This window comes from Mobula birostris, chromosome 25 (genome assembly GCF_030028105.1).
Source record: "Mobula birostris isolate sMobBir1 chromosome 25, sMobBir1.hap1, whole genome shotgun sequence".
NCBI classification, from domain to species: domain Eukaryota; kingdom Metazoa; phylum Chordata; class Chondrichthyes; order Myliobatiformes; family Myliobatidae; genus Mobula; species Mobula birostris.
Genome location: NC_092394.1, coordinates 52,662,201 through 52,684,251, shown reverse-complemented (window position 1 = coordinate 52,684,251; position 22,051 = coordinate 52,662,201). Strand labels below are relative to the sequence as shown.

At 44.7% G+C, this 22,051-nt stretch overlaps 1 protein-coding gene across 3 annotated transcripts in view; it reads right to left on the bottom strand.

The window, feature by feature from the left end:
- Positions 1 to 16,972: 16,972 nt before the first annotated feature.
- zzef1 (zinc finger, ZZ-type with EF hand domain 1) overlaps positions 16,973 to 22,051 on the bottom strand; it is a 261,590-nt gene continuing 256,511 nt past the window's right edge. For all 3 annotated transcript variants that reach the window (XM_072243417.1, XM_072243419.1, XM_072243418.1), the window contains one exon: positions 16,973 to 18,818. In XM_072243417.1, coding sequence (XP_072099518.1) covers positions 18,717 to 18,818 — 102 coding nt within the window. In that variant the 3' untranslated portion in view covers positions 16,973 to 18,716. The remainder of the gene's footprint in view (positions 18,819 to 22,051) is intronic.

The following is a 22,051-nucleotide window of genomic DNA, read 5'->3' as shown; positions in this document are numbered from 1 at the left end:
GGTGCTGTGGTTTCCTCCTGAAGACATACTGGTTAGTAGGTCAGTCAGCCATTGTAAATGGTCAGGCCTCTGATTAGGTTAATCGGCCATTGTAAATGGTTAGGCCTCTGATTAGGTTAATCGGCCGTTGTAAATGGTTAGGCCTCTGATTAGGTTAATCGGCCATTGTAAATGGTTAGGCTGTAGCAGTGTGCTACACACAGCGCTAGAATAACGACACGTAGTCGGTGAGTTGTAGTTGCGAAGAAAGAGATTTATTCAAACTTCGCGGCCTCCTTTAAAGCCTTCCCGTTCCCGCCCTCCCTGGGTGGGACTGCTGTGGTGAATGCATATTCGCAGACCCTTCCCGTGCGCAGGATTTTCCCCCTGCTGGTGAAGATGAGCTGGCGCCCTTTTTGGGGCCGGCCTCTCTGCCAGTGCGCGCCGTTTTGTGAACCGGTTCGAATGCTCTGGAAAGTGGGTCACCACAAGGCCTCTCATTAGGCCAGGGTTAAGTAGGTGGGTGCTGGGCAGCGTAGCTCATTGTGCTGGAAGGGCTTGTTCTGTGCTCTAACTCTAAATAAAAGATAAATAAAATGTTGGAAGTTTTTTAAGACAATAAGACCATAAGAGACAGGTGGAGAATTAGGCCATTTGGACCATCAAAACTCCAGCCATTGCTGCTCTGCTGTCATCTCTGCTAGTGTCCCCTTCCAATCAACTTTGGCCAGCTTCTCTCTCATGCCTCATAATTCCCTTTACTCCACTGTAATACTGAAACATCTGACTTTAAATTCTCCCTCTCAGATTGCTGGGTGAAGTCAATCATATTATGATCACTGTCCCCTAAGGGTTCCTTTACCTTAAACTCCCTAATCAAATCCAGTTCAATACACAACACCCAATCCAGAAGAGCCTTTCCCTGAGTGGGCTCAACCAGAAGTTGCTCTAAAAGGCCATCTCATGGGCACTCTACAAATTTCCTCTTTGGGGATTCAGCACCAGTCTGATTTTCCCAATCTACCTGCATATTGAAATACTCCCATGACTATCAAGATATTGTTCTTTAGACATGTGTTTTGTTATCTCAGTTTGTAATATGTAGCCTGTATCCTCAGTACGGTTCAGAGACTTGAATATAACTCCCATCAGGGCCTTTTTACCCTTGCAGTTTCTGAACTTCATGCACGTGGATTCTATATCTTCCGATCCTATGTCACTTCCTTCTAAGGATTTGATTTCATTTTTTACCTACAGAGCCACCCCAGATCCTCTACCTTCCTGCCTACAACATGTATCCTTGGATGTTGCACTCCCAACTATGATCTTCTTTCAGCCATGACTCAGTGATGTCCACGTCATACCTACCAATCTCTAACTGAACTGCAAGATCATTTGACACACATCAAAGTTGCTGGTGAACGCAGCAGGCCAGGCAGCATCTCTAGGAAGAGGTACAGTCGACGTTTCCGGCTGAGATCCTTCGTCAATCCTTTCACTCTGGTTCCCACCCACACCTGCTGCCAAATTCATTTAAATCCTCCCCAGCAGCTCTAGCAAACCGGCTTGCAATGATATTGGTCCCCATCAAGTTCAGGTGTAACCCATCAATTTTGTAAAAGTTGTACATTCCCCAGGAGAGATCCCAATGGTCCAGAAATTGGAACCCTTGTCCCCTGAGCCACACATTCGTCTGTCAAATCATCCTATTTTTACCCTTACTGGAGCGTGGCACAAGCAACAGTCCAGGGATTTCTACTCCGGAGGTCCTGCTTTTCAGCTTTCTACTGAGCTCCCTAAAATCTTTCCTCAGGACCTTCTTGCCTTTCCTACTTATGTGGCAATGTAATAAGACTTCTGGCTGCTCACCCTCCCTCTTTAGAATGTCGTGGACCTGACTCAAGGCATCCCCTGACCCTGGCACCTGGGAGACAGAACACCAAACAGGTAAGTACCTACAGCCCCCGACCCTGGTACCTGGGAGACAACACACCAAACAGGTGAGTACTGACATCCACAGAATCTCATGTCCACGTACCCCTCCAACTAAGGAATCCCCTATCTGTACTGCAGTCCTCTTCTCCCCTTCCCTCCTGAGCCATAGCAGAGACCCAGTTGCTGCAGCTGCCTCCTGCTAGGTCACCACACCCCCACCCCCCCAACAGTATCCAAAGCGGCATACTTATTATTGAGAACAGCCACAGGGGTACACTTCAATGGCTGTCTATTCCTTTTCCTTCTCCTGACAGCCACTCAGGTACCTGCCTCCTGCAGCTTAGGGTTGACTATCTCCCTGTATCTCCCATCCATCAGCTCCCAAGTTTCCCTTATAAGCCGAAGGTCATCGAGTTGCAGCTCCAGTTCCTCAACACGTTATCTGAGGAGCTGCGGCTCGGTGTTCCCGGTGCAGATGTGGTTATCCCGGAGGCTGGAGGTCTTCTAGAATTCCCACACCTCACACAGGAACACAGCACTACCCCTGGAGCCACCCTCGCTGCTCTATGAACTGACAGATGAAGAATGAAGAAGAGCTTAGCAGAAACTTACCTCACCCAAGCCTGTTGAGCCAAACTCTTCCCACTCTACCACTGGCCCATTCACACAATGTCCATTCCACTTGTCCCTACCTTATTTTTATTAGCCCTTGCTAATCAATCACAATTCAGTTGAGCCACCAGAAAAAGCCAAAAGCCCAGGAATGTTCCTTTTTGAATCTCTCACCCCGACTTGTGTATAGCCTCTTCTCTCAATTCGAATAGACAGCTGGAAGAAGCCAAAAGCTCGTAAACGCTCCTTTTTAAATCTCTCACTGGTATGTGAGAGAGGACAGCAACCCTGTTACTAAAGTATGCGTCACACGGGGAAATGGGGTCCTAAGGACAGAAGGATCCTGAGTAGGAGAGGGCATTCTGCCCCTTGTGTCTGCTATACTGCCCAATCTTTTACCTCAGCTCTGTTCTCTGCTCTAATCCGATATCATTTCAGCCCTTAGTGCCCATGATCTCTGATGAGTGCTGAGAGCACTGTTGGTAATTGAATGCGCGAGAATCTTGTGTGCAATATAACACCCTGCTGCGGTGGCTGACAGTTTACAGTCAGATGAGGACTTCCCTCCGTGAGCACCAGTGCGGCCAACCTCACCAACGTAGGGAAACATCTGTGACTCTTCCTGCCAGTGTTTTCTCTGCTGTATCATTGACTCTCGCTCCGAGGGTGACACGGGCTCTGCCTCTGTACTTGGCAGCTGGGGCGCAGATGAATTCCTGGATTACAGTGATGGTTTTGAAAGGCAAAGTGGAGTTGGTCAGTCACAGTTGACTGGCTAACTTTATCACTGAATGAGGAATATTGATCACACTGAGGAAAAAGGCAACAAAATATAAGAGCCTGCAGAGCTGGCAAAATAAAATAAAGTTATTGTGTCAGTGCTGTTTGTGTTTCCATGATTACAAGAGTGACTACACTAGGACAGACTTTCCAGGCTGGGGAGTACTTTGGCACATGATAACAATGCAAGCCTATTTGTTTCTCTTCTGAACTTGATGGGAGATCAAGTGTTCAACACATAATTCTTTACAGTTTTAACACTGACCACGCACAAGGACAATGTAAATGCCACCAACTTAAATGAATAATAAATTCCTGTCTGAAATAAACAATCCCCAATACAGACAGCTGAATTCCTGCTTCCCAATGTCAAAGGAACAGCCGACTTTTGTAAAGTAGTGAAGCTGAAGAAAATGGAGACATATGAAACTGCAGATGCTGGAATCTGCAGGAGGAACTCGGCAGGTCAGGCAGTGTCTGAGTGAGGAAAGGATTGTTAATGTTACAGATCAAGAACCTGCCCCATGACTGAGAGTAGAGCGGGGACAGGAATGTATGAAGAGGAGGGATGACAGCACAGTGAATCGGACTGAGGAAAGGTGAAGGATAAGGGACACAAGGAGCCAGGTAGTGGAGGGGGAGAGATGGAGGCAGGTGGGTGATAGGTGGAGGCAGACTAGGGAGGGTTCAAAATAGCAAAGATGGGTGGGGGTAGAGGGAGATCACAGGGACACAAAGCTCACCAGTGCTGAAATCTGATCAGTAGGGACATTGCGTGGGTAGAACCAGGAATGGGAGGGGCACCAAAGTGAGTGATGAGAGTGGATGTGGGGAAGGAAACAAGAATGGGAAATGGCAAGACTAGAGGAGAATGAGCAAGAAAGAGAGAGAGAAAAAGAAGGAAAGGAAAGGAAAGGGAGAAAGGGGGAAGAAGAGAGAGAGGGAAGGAGAGGGGAGAGAGGGAAGGATGGAGGGAAGGAGAGAAGGAAGGGAAGGAGGGAAGGAAGGGAAGGAGGAAGAAACAAAAGAAGAATGAACCCAACAAATACAGGGGATGAGGTTTACCTGAAATTGGAGAATTCGATGTTCGTACCATTGCATTATAGACTACCCAGGCAGAATATGAATTGCTGTTCTTCTAGTTTGTATTGGCCCTCAGCATGGCAATGGAGGAAGCCAAGGGTGGACCAGTCAGTGCGGAAATGGGAAAGGGAATCGAAATGGATTGGAACTGGAAGATTAGGATAACCACCTCAGACAAGGTCCAACTGAATGGAAGGCTGCAGGCCCATCCTTCACAATGCCAGAGACAGATAGAATTGATATTGCTATTGGAATCAGTTTGTTATTGCCGCTTGTACTAAAATGGAGTGAAAAGGTTGTCTTGCATACTCTTCATTCAGATCAGGAATCTCAGCATGGGGTGACTCACGGTGTTTTACACAGCCTGGTGCAGCTTCACCCAAAGGTGGCTATCAAGATAAACGGACTAGAGGATCACAACTCATCTGACCTTTTCCATTTTGGATTGTCAGGTGGAAATGATCCAGATGACTGCCTCAGCAGAGGACCCCAGGGTCTTGCTGCCATTGAGAGGGAATCCTGATCCCATGTTCCAGTTCCCCTTTAACCCCACCCCGCTGATCCATTCAACAGCTCATCTGACCCAGATCCCCGGCACGTTCGGGTAGTCAGACTCGACAGCGGGGAGAGGATCAGTCTGACCAGCTGCCAAAGAGCATGGCCTCACTTTTCCTGGGTCTGAGCAGAAGGCAGGGATGACATCCATGTACAGGGAGGCTTTGATCTGGGTGTCTCCACTGCCCAGCTTCGTCAGTTCCTTTGCTCCCAAGACCCTCCTGATGGATTTACCAAAGGGTTCTGCACAAGCAGCTCAGGGGGGTTCCAGACTTGATGGGGAAGCTGTCTGTCTCTCATCCACTGATTTGGACTGCACGACAGGTTACTGTGTAGAGACCCAGAACATAAGGGGAGGACGTGCAAACTCCACACAGACAGCAAGCACTGGAGGTCAGGACTGAACCTGGGTCACTAGTGCTGAGTTCACTGGTAGTTGGTTTATTATTGCCATATGGATTGAAAAGGGAGGTCATTTCATACATAAATACTGTACAAAAGGAAAGCAGTGCAGAACATAGTGCTACAGTTTCAGAGGAAATGCAGACCAGGTAGACAAATGAAATGACAAGATAAACCGAGGGATTCATCATTAGCGTACGAGAGGTCCGTTCGAGAGCCTGAGTACAGTAGGATCGGAGTCTATTCGAAACACCACTGTTCACTCCTCTCCATGAACGTAGCCAAACCTGCTGAGTTACCCTAGCATTTTGTGTTTGTTCATCAGGACAGAAGCCGTCCTTGAGCCTGGCAGTATGTGTTCTCAGGGTTCTGTATCTTACTCCTGGTGAAAAAGAGAACATCCAGGTTGGGCGGGATCTTTGATTCTGCTGGTTGCTGGGAATGTAGATAGAGGCAACAGAGTGGACCCTGGTTTGCACATTAGGGTCAGGGTTGTGTGCATGACACTCGGCTCTACATATACACCACTATGCCAGTATTTGGAATTGGTTTCTTAATGGCACGTGTACCAAGATGCAGTGAAAAGCTTGTCTTGGATACTGTTCATACAGATCTGATCGTTACACAGTGGACTGAACTAGAACGAGGTAAAACAATAACAACACAGAATAAAGTGTTACAGCGGTAGAGGAAGAGCAGTGCAGGCGAGCAATAAGGTGCAAGATCTCAGTGAGGCAGACTGTGACATCAAGGGTCTATCTTATAGCAAGGAAGCAGTTACAGTCTGATTCCTGCCCCTGTTTGTCAGAACTGAGCATGTTCTCCCCACGAGCACGTGGGTTCTCTATGGGTGCTCCAGCTTCCTCCCACAGTCCAAAAACGTACCGGGTGGTAGATGAATTGGTCGTTGTAAATTGTCCTGTCCTGTGATTAGGCTCAGGTTAAATTTGGGTGGTGTGTCTCGAAGGGCCGGAAGTTGCTGTTCCATCCTGTATCTCAGTGAATAAGCAACCTTGCAATAGAAGCGGTGGCTGAGCCTGGCAGTTCAAGCTTTCAGACTTTGTCTTTTGCCCATTGGAGGAGGGAGAACCCCTCCATTTTACTGAGGTAGTGAGAAGTATAGACAGAGTCCGTGGAAGGGAGGCTGGTTCCTGTGATGTGCTGAGCTGTGTTCGCAGCTCTCGGCAGATTCTTGTGTTTCCATGCAGAGCAGTTGCCGTACAAAGCCGCGATGCATGCAGGTAGAATGTTTTCAATGACACATCAGTAAAAACTGGCAAGTGTTGATGGGCACATGCCAAATCTCAGAATCAGAATCAGGTTCAATATTATTGGCATATGTTGTGAAATTTGTTGTTTTGCAGCAGCAGTACATTGCAATACATAGCAATAAAAACTATAAATTACAGTAAGAAGTGTATATATATTTAAAAAGTTAAATTAAATAAGTCGTGCAGAAAGAGAAAATAAAAGTAATGAGGTCGTGTTCGTGGGTTCAATGTCCGCTCAGAAATCTGATGGCAGAAGGGAAGAAGCTGTTCCTGAATCGTTGAGTGTGTGTCTTCAGGCTCCAGTATGTATAACCTTCCATTGCCTCAGGAGGAAGTCGAGGCATTGTTGAGCTTTCTTGGCCACGGTGTCTATGTGGTTAGAGCAGAACAGATGACGTTCAGTCCTGGGAACTTGAAGCCCTCAACCCTCCCAGCTCAGCATCTTTGATGTAGACAGGACCACATGCACCACCCCCACTCCCAAAGTTTGTTTTGCTGATATTCTGGAAAGCTCAGTGAAGCTATTGAAACAAAAACTTCACACTATTGTGATATTGATGCTCATTAAACTAATAGGTTCTTTCCCCAGGCAGTTAATCTGATCAACCATTCTAGTCAGACCCTCTCCTACCCTCTCCATCTATTACCGCCATCACAGCACTGAACTGTGCACACGTTAAACCAGTTTAGAATGTTGTTTACATTGTAAGTACATGTTGGTATTCATTTATTTATGCACATTTTATTCCATATCCATCTTTCAATCTCAAACTTGATGAGCTTTTATATTTATATATAATTAATTACTCTTTATAATTGTTGAATGTTGTTTTTTGTTGTATATCACACCCTGACAGTCACACCACAGCAAATTCATCACACATGTGAATGAATATGGTGAATAAAGTTGCTTTTTGAGATAGAGGTTCTTGTCTTTATTGTATCTGTTGAAGTAGTGTCTAAACTAACTTTTGGATGTCAGCAGCACTGATTTCCTTCCCATTCTTAGTTGTCTAAGTGATGAAAAGCCTCTCCTTTATCCTCTGCACAGCAAATGGGGAAGGTGCTGTAGGAAATCAGGTCAGCTGAGAGCTTGCTGGACTGGATGAATGCGTGTTGACTGCCCATCTTCCTCCACGCATGCTGCCTGTTCTCTGAGTTACTCAAGCAGCCCCGGATTCCAGCACTTGCAGTTCATTGATAACATGAAACTAAATCAAAGGTTGAAACGGAAATAACAGGAATTCTGCAGATGCTGTCAATTCAAGCAACACACATCAAAGTTGCTGGTGAATGCAACAGGCCAGGCAGCATCTCTAGGAAGAGGTACAGTCGACGTTTCAGGCTGAGATGCTTTGAGTCCTGACGAAGGGTCGCGGCCTGAAACGTCGACTGTATCTCTTCCTAGAGATGCTGCCTGGCCTGCTGCGTTCACCAGCAACTTTGATGTGTGTTGCTGCAAAGGTTGAAACAATGTTTTGATTGGTAGGCGAATGTGCAGTCAGTGTAGTCTGTGTCATTTTAACTGTGGCATCCAAAAAGTAATGACAAGACTGGACAGAGGTGGGGATACACAACAGGGAAGATTGGGGATGAAGGTCTGGTAGGGATGGGGAAACACAACAGGAATTATTGGGGATGAAGGTCTGGTAGGGGTGGGATACACAACAGGAATTATTGGAGAGGAAGGTCTGGTACGGGTGGGATACACAACAGGAATTATTGGAGAGGAAGGTCTGGTAGGGGTGGGATACACAACAGGAATTATTGGGGATGTAGGTCTGGTAGGGGTGGGATACACAACAGGGAAGGTTGGGGATGAAGGTCTGGTAGGGGTGGGATACACAACAGGGAAGGTTGGGGATGAAGGTCTGGCATTGGTGGAGATACACAACAGGAATTATTGGGGATGAAGGTCTGGTGGGGGTGGGATACACAACAGGAATTATTGGAGAGGAAGGTCTGGTAGGGGTGGGATACACAACAGGGAAGATTGGGGATGAAGATCTGGCATTGGTGGGGATATACAACAGGAATTATTGGGGATGAAGGTCTGGTGAGGGTGGGATACACAACAGGAATTATTGGAGATGAAGGTCTGGTGGGGGTGGGATACACAACAGGGAAGATTGGGGATGAAGATCTGGCATTGGTGAGAATACACAACAGGGAAGATTAGGAATGAAGGTTTGGTTGGAAGGATAAAGTTGAGTTTATCATCACGGGCAGATGTCCTTGAGTGCACAGGTCAATGAAACAGCACAGAGCATCAGATAAATAGCATTCACATGAAAAACAAAGTAAACTTAAATTATACACAATCTTTACAAATCACAGTAAAAACATTAATGGTTAAATTGGGAATTTATACTATGCAAAATAACTTTTTAGCTAGGGAGCATTTGCAGATTGCTGGATAAAATTATTGGGAAGAAAGAGCAGGATTAATTGAAGTTTGTGAGTGGTGAGGCACAAAAAAGATGGAGAAGTGTATCCACAAAATGGGCCCTTATCGTGTTGGAGGAAGTGGGTGGTGCAAGTGATCCTGCCTACATCAACAGTGCTGTGTTTGAGAGTGCTGAGTGCTACGAGTCCTTCAGAGTGGCTGTTCTAGTCCAACCACATAAATGCCTCAGACGGAAGGCTTGCCAACACCTCTACTTCCTGAAGAGGCTGAAGAAGTTTGGCATGTCCCCAAACAACCCTTACCAATTTTTATCAATATGTCATCAAAAGCATCCGACCTAGATACATAACAGTTTGGTATGGCAATTGCTCTGCACGTGACCACAAGAAACCACAGGGACCTGCAGACCCAGCTGTGTACATCACGGGTACCAGCCTCCCTGCCACGGACTCTACACCGTGCTGCCTCAGCCAAGACAGAGCGCACCCTCCCCAGACATTCTCTCTTCCATTGGGCAGAATATAAAAAAGGCTGAAACAAGTACCGTCAGGCTCAAGGACAGTTTCTGGAGTGTCTTTATAAGATCATTAAACAGTTCCCTAGTATGAGATGGACTTGTGACCTCACAATTGTATTTTATTGTTTACCTGCACTGTCCTTTCTCTGTAGCTGTTACACTTTATTCTGCATTGTTCTCGCCTTACCTTGTTCTGCCTCAATGCACTGTGTAATATTCTGATCTATATGAACAGTATGCAAGACCAGCTTTTCACTGGACATATCACAGCACCTGACAATAATAAACCAATTCTAATTCCAATGCACATTCAAACATCATTCACAAAAGGAACTGAATCTTTCTTCCAAATGAACATGCTTCTAATATACTTAGTTTGAGGAAAATCTAGCATATTTTACCATAAACGAATGAAACACTTACTCCCCACCCCCATTACTGATGAACACCGTATTCTAAATGGAATCGGTGTATTATTTGCACGTGTACACTCTGGTGCGGTGAAAAGCTTGCCTTACATTCAGATCAGATCATTACACAGTGCATTGAGGCAGAACAAGGTAAGGCGAGAACAATGCAGAATAAAATGAAACAGCTACAGAGAAAGTGAGTGTGGGTTAACAACAAGATGAAGATCATAACGAGGTGACATCAAAACTCCAGTTTATAGTACTGGGGAATTATTTAATAGTGTTACAACAGTGGGGTAAGCTTCCCTTGAGCCTGCTGCTACATGTTATTACAGGGGTCCCCAATCTTTTTTGCACTGCGGACCGGTTTAATATTGACAATATTCTTGCAGACCGGCCGACGTGGGGGGTGGGGGGGCGGTAGGGTTGCCAACGGACAAGAGTAGCAGTCAAATACTTTGTGTTTACCCCAAGAAAGACTACAATGACCATGAAGCTTGCGCGGGCACCTGCGTGGGCATGCGTTTACGTGCCAAGTTTTTTCTACAAATCGTTTTTGGCAACTCTGTTTGGGGGGGTGTTAATCACGACCAGAATATAGGTAACAAGTGGCTAATACACTCAATTTCGTTTCCAAAAGGGTTTTACTAACGAATTTAATATTAAACACATAGCACATATTTTCCTCGCATGAATATAGTGATAAGTCAATTATCAGGGGAGGACAGGGGAGCTTGAAGTAAGTGTTGAACGAGCTTCCAGTAGAAGTGGCAGAAGCAGGTTCGATATTATCATTTAAAGTTAAATTGGATAGATATATGGACAGGAAAGAAATGGAGGGTTATGGGCTGAGTGCAGGTCAGTGGCATTAGGTGAGAGTAGCGTTTGGCACAGACTAGAAGGGCAGAGATGGCTTGTTTCCGTGCTGTAATTGTTATATTGTTATATAGGTCACTTATAAGTCAATAGCATCATAACATTTTAAGTAACGTTTGGATATTAAACACACAGCACATATTTTCCCCATATAAACATGTAAAATCATTGCAACACACCAATATCGCTGAATCAGTGGGAGCCCTTGGGCTTGTTTCCCTGCAACAAAACGGTGCCATCGAGGGGTGAAGGGAGACAGCGATACTCGAACGGGGTTCCTTATGTCCAGTCTATTCCGCAATTTAGTTTTCATTGCATTCGCTGCAGAGATACGTTGGAAATGGAAGCAACGTTTTCAGTGCTTTCGTGGCTATCTCAGGATATTCAGCCTTGACTTTGATCCAGAATGCCAGCAGAGATGTTATGTCAAACATACTTTTCAGCCCGCCGTCATTTGCAAGCTCGAGGAGTTAATCTTCTTCCCGCGCTGACATGGATGACGCGTGGGTAATGACCTCGCGTGTGTTCAAGCTCAACAGTGGGCGTGACAGGGAATGAGGAAAGGTGCAGCTGACTCCTATCGCCAAATCATATCGTTTCCTCGCGGCCCGGTGGTTGGGGACCGCTGTGTTATTAGGCTTTAGTACATTTAAACTCTCTCTTACTGTCACATACTGAGCAGTTGCCATCAAGGAACAAGAATGGATACCTGATTAATTCTCTCTCTCTGTCCCCGAGCCCCTTCACAGAACTGTTCATTCGCCAGCCACACTGGGGCTACTATAAGTAGTAAAGATGGCTGACATTTACTTGAATCAGGTATGCTGCGTGTGAGCATGGCACCCGATACCTATGTCACAGCACGGATCTACATCCTCCACAAGTTGTAAATGGATCCCACGCGCAATATACAGATACCTCCAAAGAAGGGAGCAGGAAACTACCCAACAAGGGTCTCATCCTGTTTGACTACCATTACAGGCAATCCGAACAAGGTATTGAAAGCTGGCAAGGGAATTGGACAGGAGAGGTCGACAGAAACAGTTGGCATCTGTAAAGGGTATTAAATCAAATCCATGGGCCAGAGGATGAATCAGTGAGGCTCTGTGCTGCATCTGTCAGAGATTTGGAAGCTCCTCTCGAAGGGGGATGATGACAGATAGCAGATTGGGTGGGGAAGTCATTTCAAACCTTCAGGACTGGGGTAGATGCATTTTTATTAACTTGGGGTAAGGAGAGTTTTCCAGAGAGTGAGAGGGACTAAGGCACAGTTCAGTTATGAATCAGTCCTAAGTCAGTTCAGCATCTTCAATGGACTGCCCTGATATGGAAAGTGACTGCTATAGTCAGAGTCTTACAGTGCAGTAAAAATTCAACATATGTCTTTACAGGACAAGGACTGCTTGTGTGCTTGTTTCAGGTTATAGAAGACCAGCTTTTGTCTATGGGAACTGCAATTCTATGGAAGGAATTTAAAATAGGTGTTTTAGTTTTTGTTGACATTGCAAAACATTTACTCTCAATAGGATGTGTCACTTCTTGGAAACTTAAAGACCTACTTGCTAATACAGGTGGGGGGGGGGCGGTCAATAGGAATGTGGTTTTTGGGCTTGCCTTGAATTGAAGGATTGTTATCAAGTTTCCTGCATACCTGCACACTAAATACAACTCCGTTGGGTGGAATTACAAGCCAGTTGTGTTGACACAGGGACTCTGTCATCACCAGCGACTGACTACGCTGCAGAAATTCCATTACCAACTCTGTAATGAAACATTTCTGTGGAGGGCATGTTTCTTGTGGGACTGGAATGTACAAGTTCCAATTTGCAGACAAACTGACTAATACCATAGAGACTTTGCAGTGACCACAACTGTGCATTCTTACTCTTATCACTTCTTTCTGAAGAGCCAGCATGCATCCTTGCCTCATCCTTCAGCCGACTGAACTGCAGCTCAGGTTGAGAGGCTGTGTTTTACAAGTGAGTCATCCAATTTTAATCCTCCTCCTCCTCCATTCCTCCCAGAGATAATTAGTCATTCTTTCACAAGCCATCCACCCTAGCAATCTGCCTGAGATCAACAGAACCAAGCCCAGCCCACTGGGGGAACAGGTCAGGCCATTATCACACACTTCTGTCGAGGGGGCTGGCACTACAGTGTGTGTGTTTGTGTGTGTGTGTTAGTGGCAAGGCAAGAGATCACAGGGCTGAACTCAGGTGTCTTGGAGGCGTTGAATAACTGGGCGAACAAGAAGCGTGTTCCAGAACTCAGTGTTATGTCAGGCATCCTCCACAATAGTCTTCTCTGGCAGTGATTTTGCTGTTAGATTTGAAAGACTGGGAAGAACTACAGACACTTGACAACAGAGGAAAATAAAGCTCTGCGGTGATATTTAACACGGCACAGAGAGAGAGAGATCAGGAAAACAATACAGCTTCTAGCAATAATTAAAATCATTGGAAGCCATGGCTTATTTCACATTGCTAGTTTTAATGCAACGCCTACACACAGGGAGGAAAATAGCAGAAAGTTATCAATTCTGAAGCAACCAAAAGACAGTAACAGAACAGCATCTGCTGCCAGCTGCTTCCCATTACAGCAAACTGGGCAGTGAGTGGGAGAAATGGCTAGCCAGTTTCCTAACTTGTGGGTGTAAAAACGGCACAAAATTCAGCCAGTTGGCAAATGAAGCCAATGTGCATTATCTCCAGAGGCAAGACATGATGCATCCCAACTCTTCCGTATTGGAAGATCAGATTTTACTTTGTATTTATTTACAACTACTTTAGTGATGAACACCCGGAATATCGGAACTTATCTTCGTGAACACTGGCTGCATACTTTCTGGTTTAAAGTTTTCAGTATATTTAGTTTATTTTATTACATTTTCCATAATTAGGAATTTAATGCATGACTGCTTTGTGCTAGTAAGAATGATACTCAATGGATTTCCCACGGGAACAAGACTAAAATAGGCAAAGGCAGCTAATTTTAAACATACATAAATTCATTGGGTCCAAATGAGACCAGTTTTAGTACTGAAAATCTTTCATGATCTGGGATAATGAAAGTATATTTTAATTTTATAAATTGATGCGATTGTTAGGATCCTGATTAGTTGGAAACCCACATGCAGAGACACACACAAATAAGGTGATTAGCAGGGGTACCAGCTATGGAGTACATAAAGACAAGTGGTTTCTTTGTTAATAGACCGCCCATTCTAATGAAGGGCATTAGACCTAAAACATAAACCGCTTCTCTTTCCACAGATGCTGTCTGACCTTCTGAGCGTTTCCAGCATTTTCAGGGTTCTTATTTTACCCTCCTCTAAAGCCTCCTCTGGCAGCTTGTCCATGTACCCATACCCTCTGTGCGAAAAGGTTTCTCCTCAGGTCTTTCTCCCATTGCCTTAAACATATGCCCTCTGGTTTCAGACATCCCAACCATGGGAAAATACCTATGAGCATCACCTCACCTGTATGCCTCATGATTTTATAACCCCTCTGTAAGGTCTCCCCTCAGCCTCCACTGCCGCAGGGACTACAGCCCCAGCCGAGCTCTCCTGTAACATGCCCTTCCATCTCCTCTGCACCCGGTCTCAGAGCAGAAGGGTAACTGCAGCCCTGTCTATGACCAGGGCAGACAGAGAGACAAGGTGGAGAAAGATAGCGGGGGGGGGGGTGGAAATAGGGGTAGTAGAGAGATGGAAGGGTGGGAGAGACTGGAGACATGGATGAGAGGGGGAGAACTGGGACACGGGAGGGGAACAGAGTGACGGGAATGCAGGAAGGAGAGAGACAGGGGGTGATGGATGGAGAGGGAGAGGAGGAGAGGAGGAGGGGGAGGGGGGAGGGGGGAGGGGGGGAGAGGGAGAGAGGGAATAGGGAAGAGGGAAGAGGGAGTGGGAGGTAGAGGGGAAGAGAGGGGAAGGAAGTGGACAGGGGGAGGGTGAGGGGGTGAGGGGGAGAGAGAGAGAGGGAATGGGAGGTAGAGGGGGAAGAGAGGGGAAGGGAGTGGACAGGGGGAGGGGGAGGGTGAGAGGGTGAGAGGGAGAGAGAGCAGGTACGAGAGAGGCACACACATAGCCAGCCTGTGATTTGGTTCAGTTTCTCACTATTCACATACCCTATCCTGCTGGACATGTCCCTCTGCCCTACATTTCAATGGTTTCCACGTCCCTTTGCCTGCAATCTCACTGCAAATGCCCGAGTAGCCAAGTGCTTGGATAACCTCTTTAGCTAATCCCCCAGCAACCCTCCCCCCTCTTCTTCACAATCTAAAACTAACTCGTTTGGTCTTTCCTAGTCCCCTTCCCAAATGTTCTACGTGTTTCTCTCTCCTCAAATGCTGCTTGGCTGGCTGAGCATCTGCAGCATTTTCCTCTCTCATTCCGGCACCTGCAGTTCTTGTGTTTTGATATGAATACAGACAAATTCCTCTGTTTCATATGTGAGCATGCATCCTCACCTACTTGGCTTCAAGTTGCAGCTATAAAGAGCACCAATGTGCCCCCCCCCCCCGGTGAGCACTTTACAACAGCATCTTTCTCTACAGCCTCTTCTGGCACCTACAGCCCATAACTGACGACACCACCGGATGCTGAGCACGCCTCATTGAATTCACCAGATGAGCCCACCTCCCGACCATTGCAACATCCTAACCCATTTACAGGGCTGCTTTGGACAATGCCACTCATTTGCTTTACACACATGGTCATTTTTAAATTTTAAGTCGAGGTGTTTTTTGTGGGGATGGGGGGGGGGGGGGTTAACAGACTGTTGAGTTTACCAGATTGGAAAGCCTCCAGCAGACATTCGTTTGATGAGCACGCCAAAAGAAGCAGAGGGGATGTATGCAGATTTTAAACTCCTTTAAAATAGTGAGTTCTCATCTGGAATGTGTTGCCTTGAGTGATGATGCAAACAGGTTCAACAAAAGGGTTTTGGATAAATATTTGACAAAGTCAGTAAACATATAGAGAAAGGGCAAGGATGGGTGGGACCAATCAGAGCTGTCACAGGCACGATGGGCCAAATGGCGGCTTCCCCTGTTGTATGATTGGAGTGGTTTTATTGCATGGGAAGAAATGCATAGATTCAGTGGGCAATTATGTTTACTCAGAAAGCAACATCACACTCTGAATCACAGCAGTGTTGAACAAACCCACTGTGTATCATTGCAGTCCTGTCCCAGTGAGGTTATCATTACTTTCAGCTTCCAAGAGCGAATGTCACAGATTACACTGCTTACTTTCCCTTCACTCCAGGGGCTTCACCTACAAAACTATGCCTGGTATTTTAGGGCAGGCAATTGGAGTGCTGGATAGCAGCCAAGGCTTTACCGTTTTAAAAATACATCATTCTAGATAATCTCACTTTTAAACAGAAGACCTTTGCCAACACAATAGCTTTTATGACATACCCATCTTCTACCCCTCTTCCATATGCTTTCTAAATGGAAAATACTTGACTTTTTTTGATTTTTATTTCAATCTATTTGATATATATATATTTACTGTAATTGATTTTGTTTCTATATTATCATGCATTTCATTGTACTGCTGCCACAACACATGCTGGTGATATTAAACCTGATTCTGATGGGGAAGAGTTCAGTCCCAACAAAAACAAGTAGGAGAGGGGGAACAGATTTAATAATTTAAAAAATCACTCGAGTTTCACAAACAAAAACAAAAGACTGCCGTGTTCTCAGAAATATTCCAGATGAAAGTGGGAAGCTATCTAATCCTGACCTGTAGGTCACCAAGCAAAATATGGAAAGCACAATAAGTGCTGGAGGAACTCAGCAGGTAAGGCAATGTCTGTAGAGGAAAATGGACGTCCGAATTTTCGGGTCAAGTGCCTGACCCAGAATTCCTCCAAGGCCTTTTGTGTTGCTGCAGTCTCTCGTGTTACGGCTTACTGGGACTGCATTGTGACTAATTAAACCTTCACAAAGGGAGGTTCCATCTCAATGAACTGCAGAGCACTTGCCAGAGGGGAAAGGCAGATTACTCCGGAGCTGTTCGTTATTTACCCGGGTCATCAACTTTGTCCAGGGTTGAAGATCATCTGTAGAAACTCCATTCCCAACCTAACAGCACAACATGCTGAAATATTGAGGAATTTAAACCATGGACTTTTAAAGAAGAGATTTTATTAACTATTGTGCATTTTAAAAGTATCATACATTTTTGAGTTAATTCACTCATTGGAATCTGAGGTTTTGAAAGAATAACAGGTAAAAGTTGGGAAAATACATACAACTTCAAGTGATGTGAACAGCTAGAGAAGGTGAGTAACAGACAGGTCAGAAATCACAGTACAGAGGCTATTTATTCCATTCCTTTTGTCCCACATTGCTGAGAATTCCTGCTTCTTTCAAATGTTGCCATCTTCCTGTATCTTAACATCACCTGTTCACCATCCAATAAGCCTCTGATAAATTATGCTCCACTACTTTTAACTTGGCATCTTCATCGCCCCTCAAGATCCCATGGGCTGAATGTACCTTCAACAGATTGCTCTTGTTCAATTCAATCCTGCAGATACCATCAATAAAAGTTGTTCTTTGTTGGCTGCAATCATTGGCTGGGTCAGAATATTCATTTTTGACTCTATGTGTTGCTGAAGCGTAAACCTGTCATGTCTATTATCAACAGTCCATATCCCAAATTCCAACTTCCTTTTTATTTCCATTTTAACCTTTTCCTTTCCTCTGCCTTCCCTATAATAAAACCCCTCACTTTGGAACGTTATTGCAATTCCTCTGAGACACAACACAGTCCCGGTGTCTAGTACCTCAAGCTCTCTTCAAATTTTCATGTAAAAAATCAAATTAATTGCACAGTTCATAGTTTCTATTTTATTGAACATTACCAAGTTGGCATATTATTTAAAAGAGCTCAGCATATATTACAACTGAGAGAATATTTTAAACGTCCATTATTTTCAACTGATTAATTAATACCCGCATCACATAATATCAGCAGCATTATACATTCAAAATTCTATGCAGCATTGGAGTAGGGGGCAGATCATAGGAGGAAGAAGATGGGAGCAAAGAAAAAGTTTCTTGCTTCAAGATCAGTACAAAGTTAGAAATGGCATTATATGCTCCAACTAACTTAAGTAAAAAAAATTGTTCCAATAGTTGGATGTAAAATATGCATCCTTTGTGACAGACAACAGATGTCAGGCACATATCCTTTCGGTTTTCTTTATCTGGAAGGCTTTCAGATTGGGAGGGACAAGAGTGGGGAACAGTCAGGGACTTGAGCACTTGTTAAGATGCAATACAGACTATGTGAATGCACAGGAGAATTCTTGGCCTTTCCAGGTCACAGTTTATCCTCTGTCACACTTTCAAATGAAGTAAGCACAAGCTGGTCAAGATTTCTATTTCAGTACACAAAAAAGTTTACCTTTGTAAACCCTCTTACTATGTAATATCCAACCTACCAAAAGCAAAATCAACAATTTCCGTGATCAACTCCACACAAATATTCAACTGTAGGGAACCTGTTAATAGGATTAAGGGCAGTGGTGGACAAGAGGAGCTGTCTGCCGAGGTCCTGCAGTGGAACAATTTGATAGAAATATTTGCAACAAAAACCGATCCTATACTGTCAAGGTGGTGGGTAAGACAAGTTTAAATTGGATTTTTAATGAATGTGGAATCCAAGGAATTTGAGGAGCTCTCAAAAGAGTCTTGTCACAGTGCAGAAGAGAAAAGAAAGATCGTGAGGGGAAAATAGGTGGATTAAATCTTTTAAAAAATGCAGGCTTAAGTACATCTGACAGTCAGTGCTGTATGATGTAATTCATGGGTGACTCTGCTTGTCATAGTTCTATTGGCTTTGTGGTCAGGAGGTTTCAAGAGCTTCATTAAGCAGGCTTGGTTTGGGATGCTGCCTGTTCACTCAGGAGTTTGGTGGCTTTATTCTGATGGTTAATGGCGAGACTGATAGCAGCAACATTCTTCAGTCCCTGTAAGACAACCAAACATTTGTTAAGTTGGGAGTACTTTAGTGATGGAAGCAATTTCACAGATGCATCCATAGCTTAGCATCTAGCAACAAACACAACAAAATCTAAAACTGTATGTATACAGGCAAAGAGCTGTGAACTTTTGGGTAAATGGAGAATGTAGTCAATAAATTCAGTCCATACTTACCTCTCATCAAATCATGAAAACACATCACTTGATCACTATTAGATGTCTCCGTCACTGTAGCTCATCAAGCAATAGTATTCAAGGCAACGGGACTTGCTGTGTTGTCTGGAAGACGGTCTTCAGTTCTAATCCATGGTGGGTAGTTTTCTGGCTTATAAATTCTGCGCGTTGTTTAAAGGTATAGCAATCACATGAGGGTTGTTAAGAGTCATAGAGGTAATGAAAGGGGCATCAGCTGCATTGTAAGTGGCTGATAGGGGGTGTCATATCTGTGTAGGGATGGGTTTTCCAGTTTGACAAAGATGGCTTCTTTAAACCCTTTCTCAAGTCTTTTCAGGCCCGGCATCGTGCCCAACGCTGGCCCCCTAGGCCTGAGTCGACGTAGTAGTAGTAGCCCTCTTTCGAACCACCTGGCCGTCCTGTCCAAAATGTGCACATTGTTATCATCAAAGGAGTACCGCTTGTTGATATACAGCCGAGCCTTAACCTGAGGTGTTAGCCATCCGCTTATGAAGTGGTTTTGTCTTACTGATATACAGATCTGAGCAGTTCTCATCACATTGGACAGCATATACGATATTGCTCTGTTTATGTTTGGGTGTAGGTGTAGGATCCTTGGGGTGGACAAGTTTCTGTCTGACTGAGTGTGTTTGTAGGTTTGAAAAGCTCAGGGACTTGGTGTTTGTTGAAAATCCTTCTGAGTTTCTCTGAAACTCCAACTGCATATGGGATGACTGTTTTTCCATCTGCTTTGCTCTGTACCTCTGCCATTGGGCTGATGTCCCTGCTGGTTTTTGTTGCTGTTGTGATGAAGGCCCAGTCAGGGAAGCTGCAAGCTTTCAAGGCTTCTCTCAAATACTTGTAATCCTTACCTTTAGCTGTAAAGTTGGTGGGCATAGTCTCGACCCAGTGATGTAGTATTCTAATAACCCCCAACTTGTGTCCTAATGGGTGAGGAGAGTCAAACTGTTGGTACCGATAGGTGTAGGTTGTAAACTTCAATATCTGGATGTCCATTTTCTTTGATAAGCACTGCAGAGTCTAAAATGGCCAGTCCATTGTTCTCTACGTCTTCTCATGTAAAGTTGATGTTATTATCCACAGAGTTGATGCATTCTGTGAATGTTTACACCTCATGTGATTGCAGTACCTTTAAACAACTCAGAGTTTATAAGCCAGAAAACAACCCACCATGGATCAGAAATGAAGAGGCTTCTCGGATGAGTGGCAAAACGTCCTCCAGACAATACAGCAAGTCCAGTTGCCTTGATTTACTACTGCTTGATATACAATCACCTGGATGACTGAGACCCTTCGTAAACATTAGCTACTGATTCTTAATAAGAACAGTAACTAGATTTTAATAGTTACTCCTTTGACTAGCTAGTATTTTGGGTTGTGCTTAACTTTTTTACAGATGCTGTAGAAACACCCATCTTTGTGTTTTGCTTTCTAGTGTACAACACAATCTGTTCCACTGAATGGACTGTTCTGATCTGAATCACTGACTGACTGGCTTCATGCAGAGTACTGTGGAAATTCTGCCCTGGAAACATTTTTGATGTTCAACTTTATCTAATGTCAAGGCTATCATTGAATTTAACAGCCTTTAAAGTTCTAACATAAGAACTAAGCAAATTTGAGAGCATTTAAAAACAAAAAATATTAAAAACTAAAAACAAGATAATGAAAAGAAAAATTGCTTTTCTTCCCCATTCGCCCTATCCATGACATTTAACACTATCACACGCCAGAAACTGGTGGAGAAACAGAGCCCACTGGGTCTCAACAGCTCCCTCTGCAATTGGATACTGGACTTCTTAACAGTAAGGTCACAGTCAGTCTGTTGGGCAGCAACGTCTCTAGTCCCATTACGCTGAGCACTGGTGCTCGCCAAGGCTGTCTGCTCAGCCTGTTGCTGTTCACATTGGTGACTCATGCCTGTGTCGCAGGATCCACTCAAACCGTGTACGTTTGCGGATGATACACAGTGGCTGGCCTCCTCAACAATGGAGGCAGTGGAGCAGCTAGTGGACTGGTGTGAGAACAACAACCTTAGCCTGAGTGTGGAGAAGACCACTGTGGACTTCAGTTAGGTGCAGATGAAACACACCCCTCTACACATACGTGGCATCTGCGGAGAGAGTTAAACGCACCAAGTTCCTGGGAGTTCACATCACGGATGATCTCACCTGGTCCCTTAATATTACCTCCCTGAACAACGAGGCACAACAGCCTCTTCACTTCCCAAGGAGACTGAGGCAAACAAGGGTCCCCCCCATCTTAACTGCATTTTACAGGAGCATCACAGAGCTTCCTGACAAGTTGCATTTCCATCTGGTCTGGGAGCAGCTAGGCATCTGACCAGAAGTCCCTACAAAGGACAGTGAGAATGGCTGAGGGGATCATAGGGGTCTCCCTACTGGCCATTAGGGACATTTATCAGGAGCGAAGCATACGCTGGGCCCTTAGAATTATCAAGGACCCCACCTATCCATCCAGCATCCCCTTTGACTTTCTGCCATCAGGCAGGAGACTCCGATGCATAAAAACAAGCACGGTCAGGATGAGAAACAGTCTCTTCCTCCAGGCCATTAGGCTTCTGAGCTCCCTGCCGCATCATATTCAAAGTGTCACTGATTAATCTGCTCCATACATTACAATATTTAATTTATGCATTTCACAGTTTGTTATTTAAGTGTGATTCATCTGTAGATTTTATCCTACCTTCATAAGATATTGTGCGTTATGTGCACTGCTGTGCTTTACACTCTGGCTCAGAGAAACGTTGTCTCGTTACTATATACATTATATGGTTTTTTTAATGTATATAGTTAAATGACAATAGACTTGACTTGACTATCTACTGTTCTAGAAGCTATATTGAAATCAAATGGGGGTTAAACAAGACTGATTGACACCATGGATGGATCTTGTGACTGGTTAGGCTCTGTGAGTCTTCAGTCAAATCCTGCGCCTACAGCCTGGCCACAGATGTGTGGCTCACTTTGGTTTGAATTGCTGGACGGCAGCAGTTTCCTTTGGA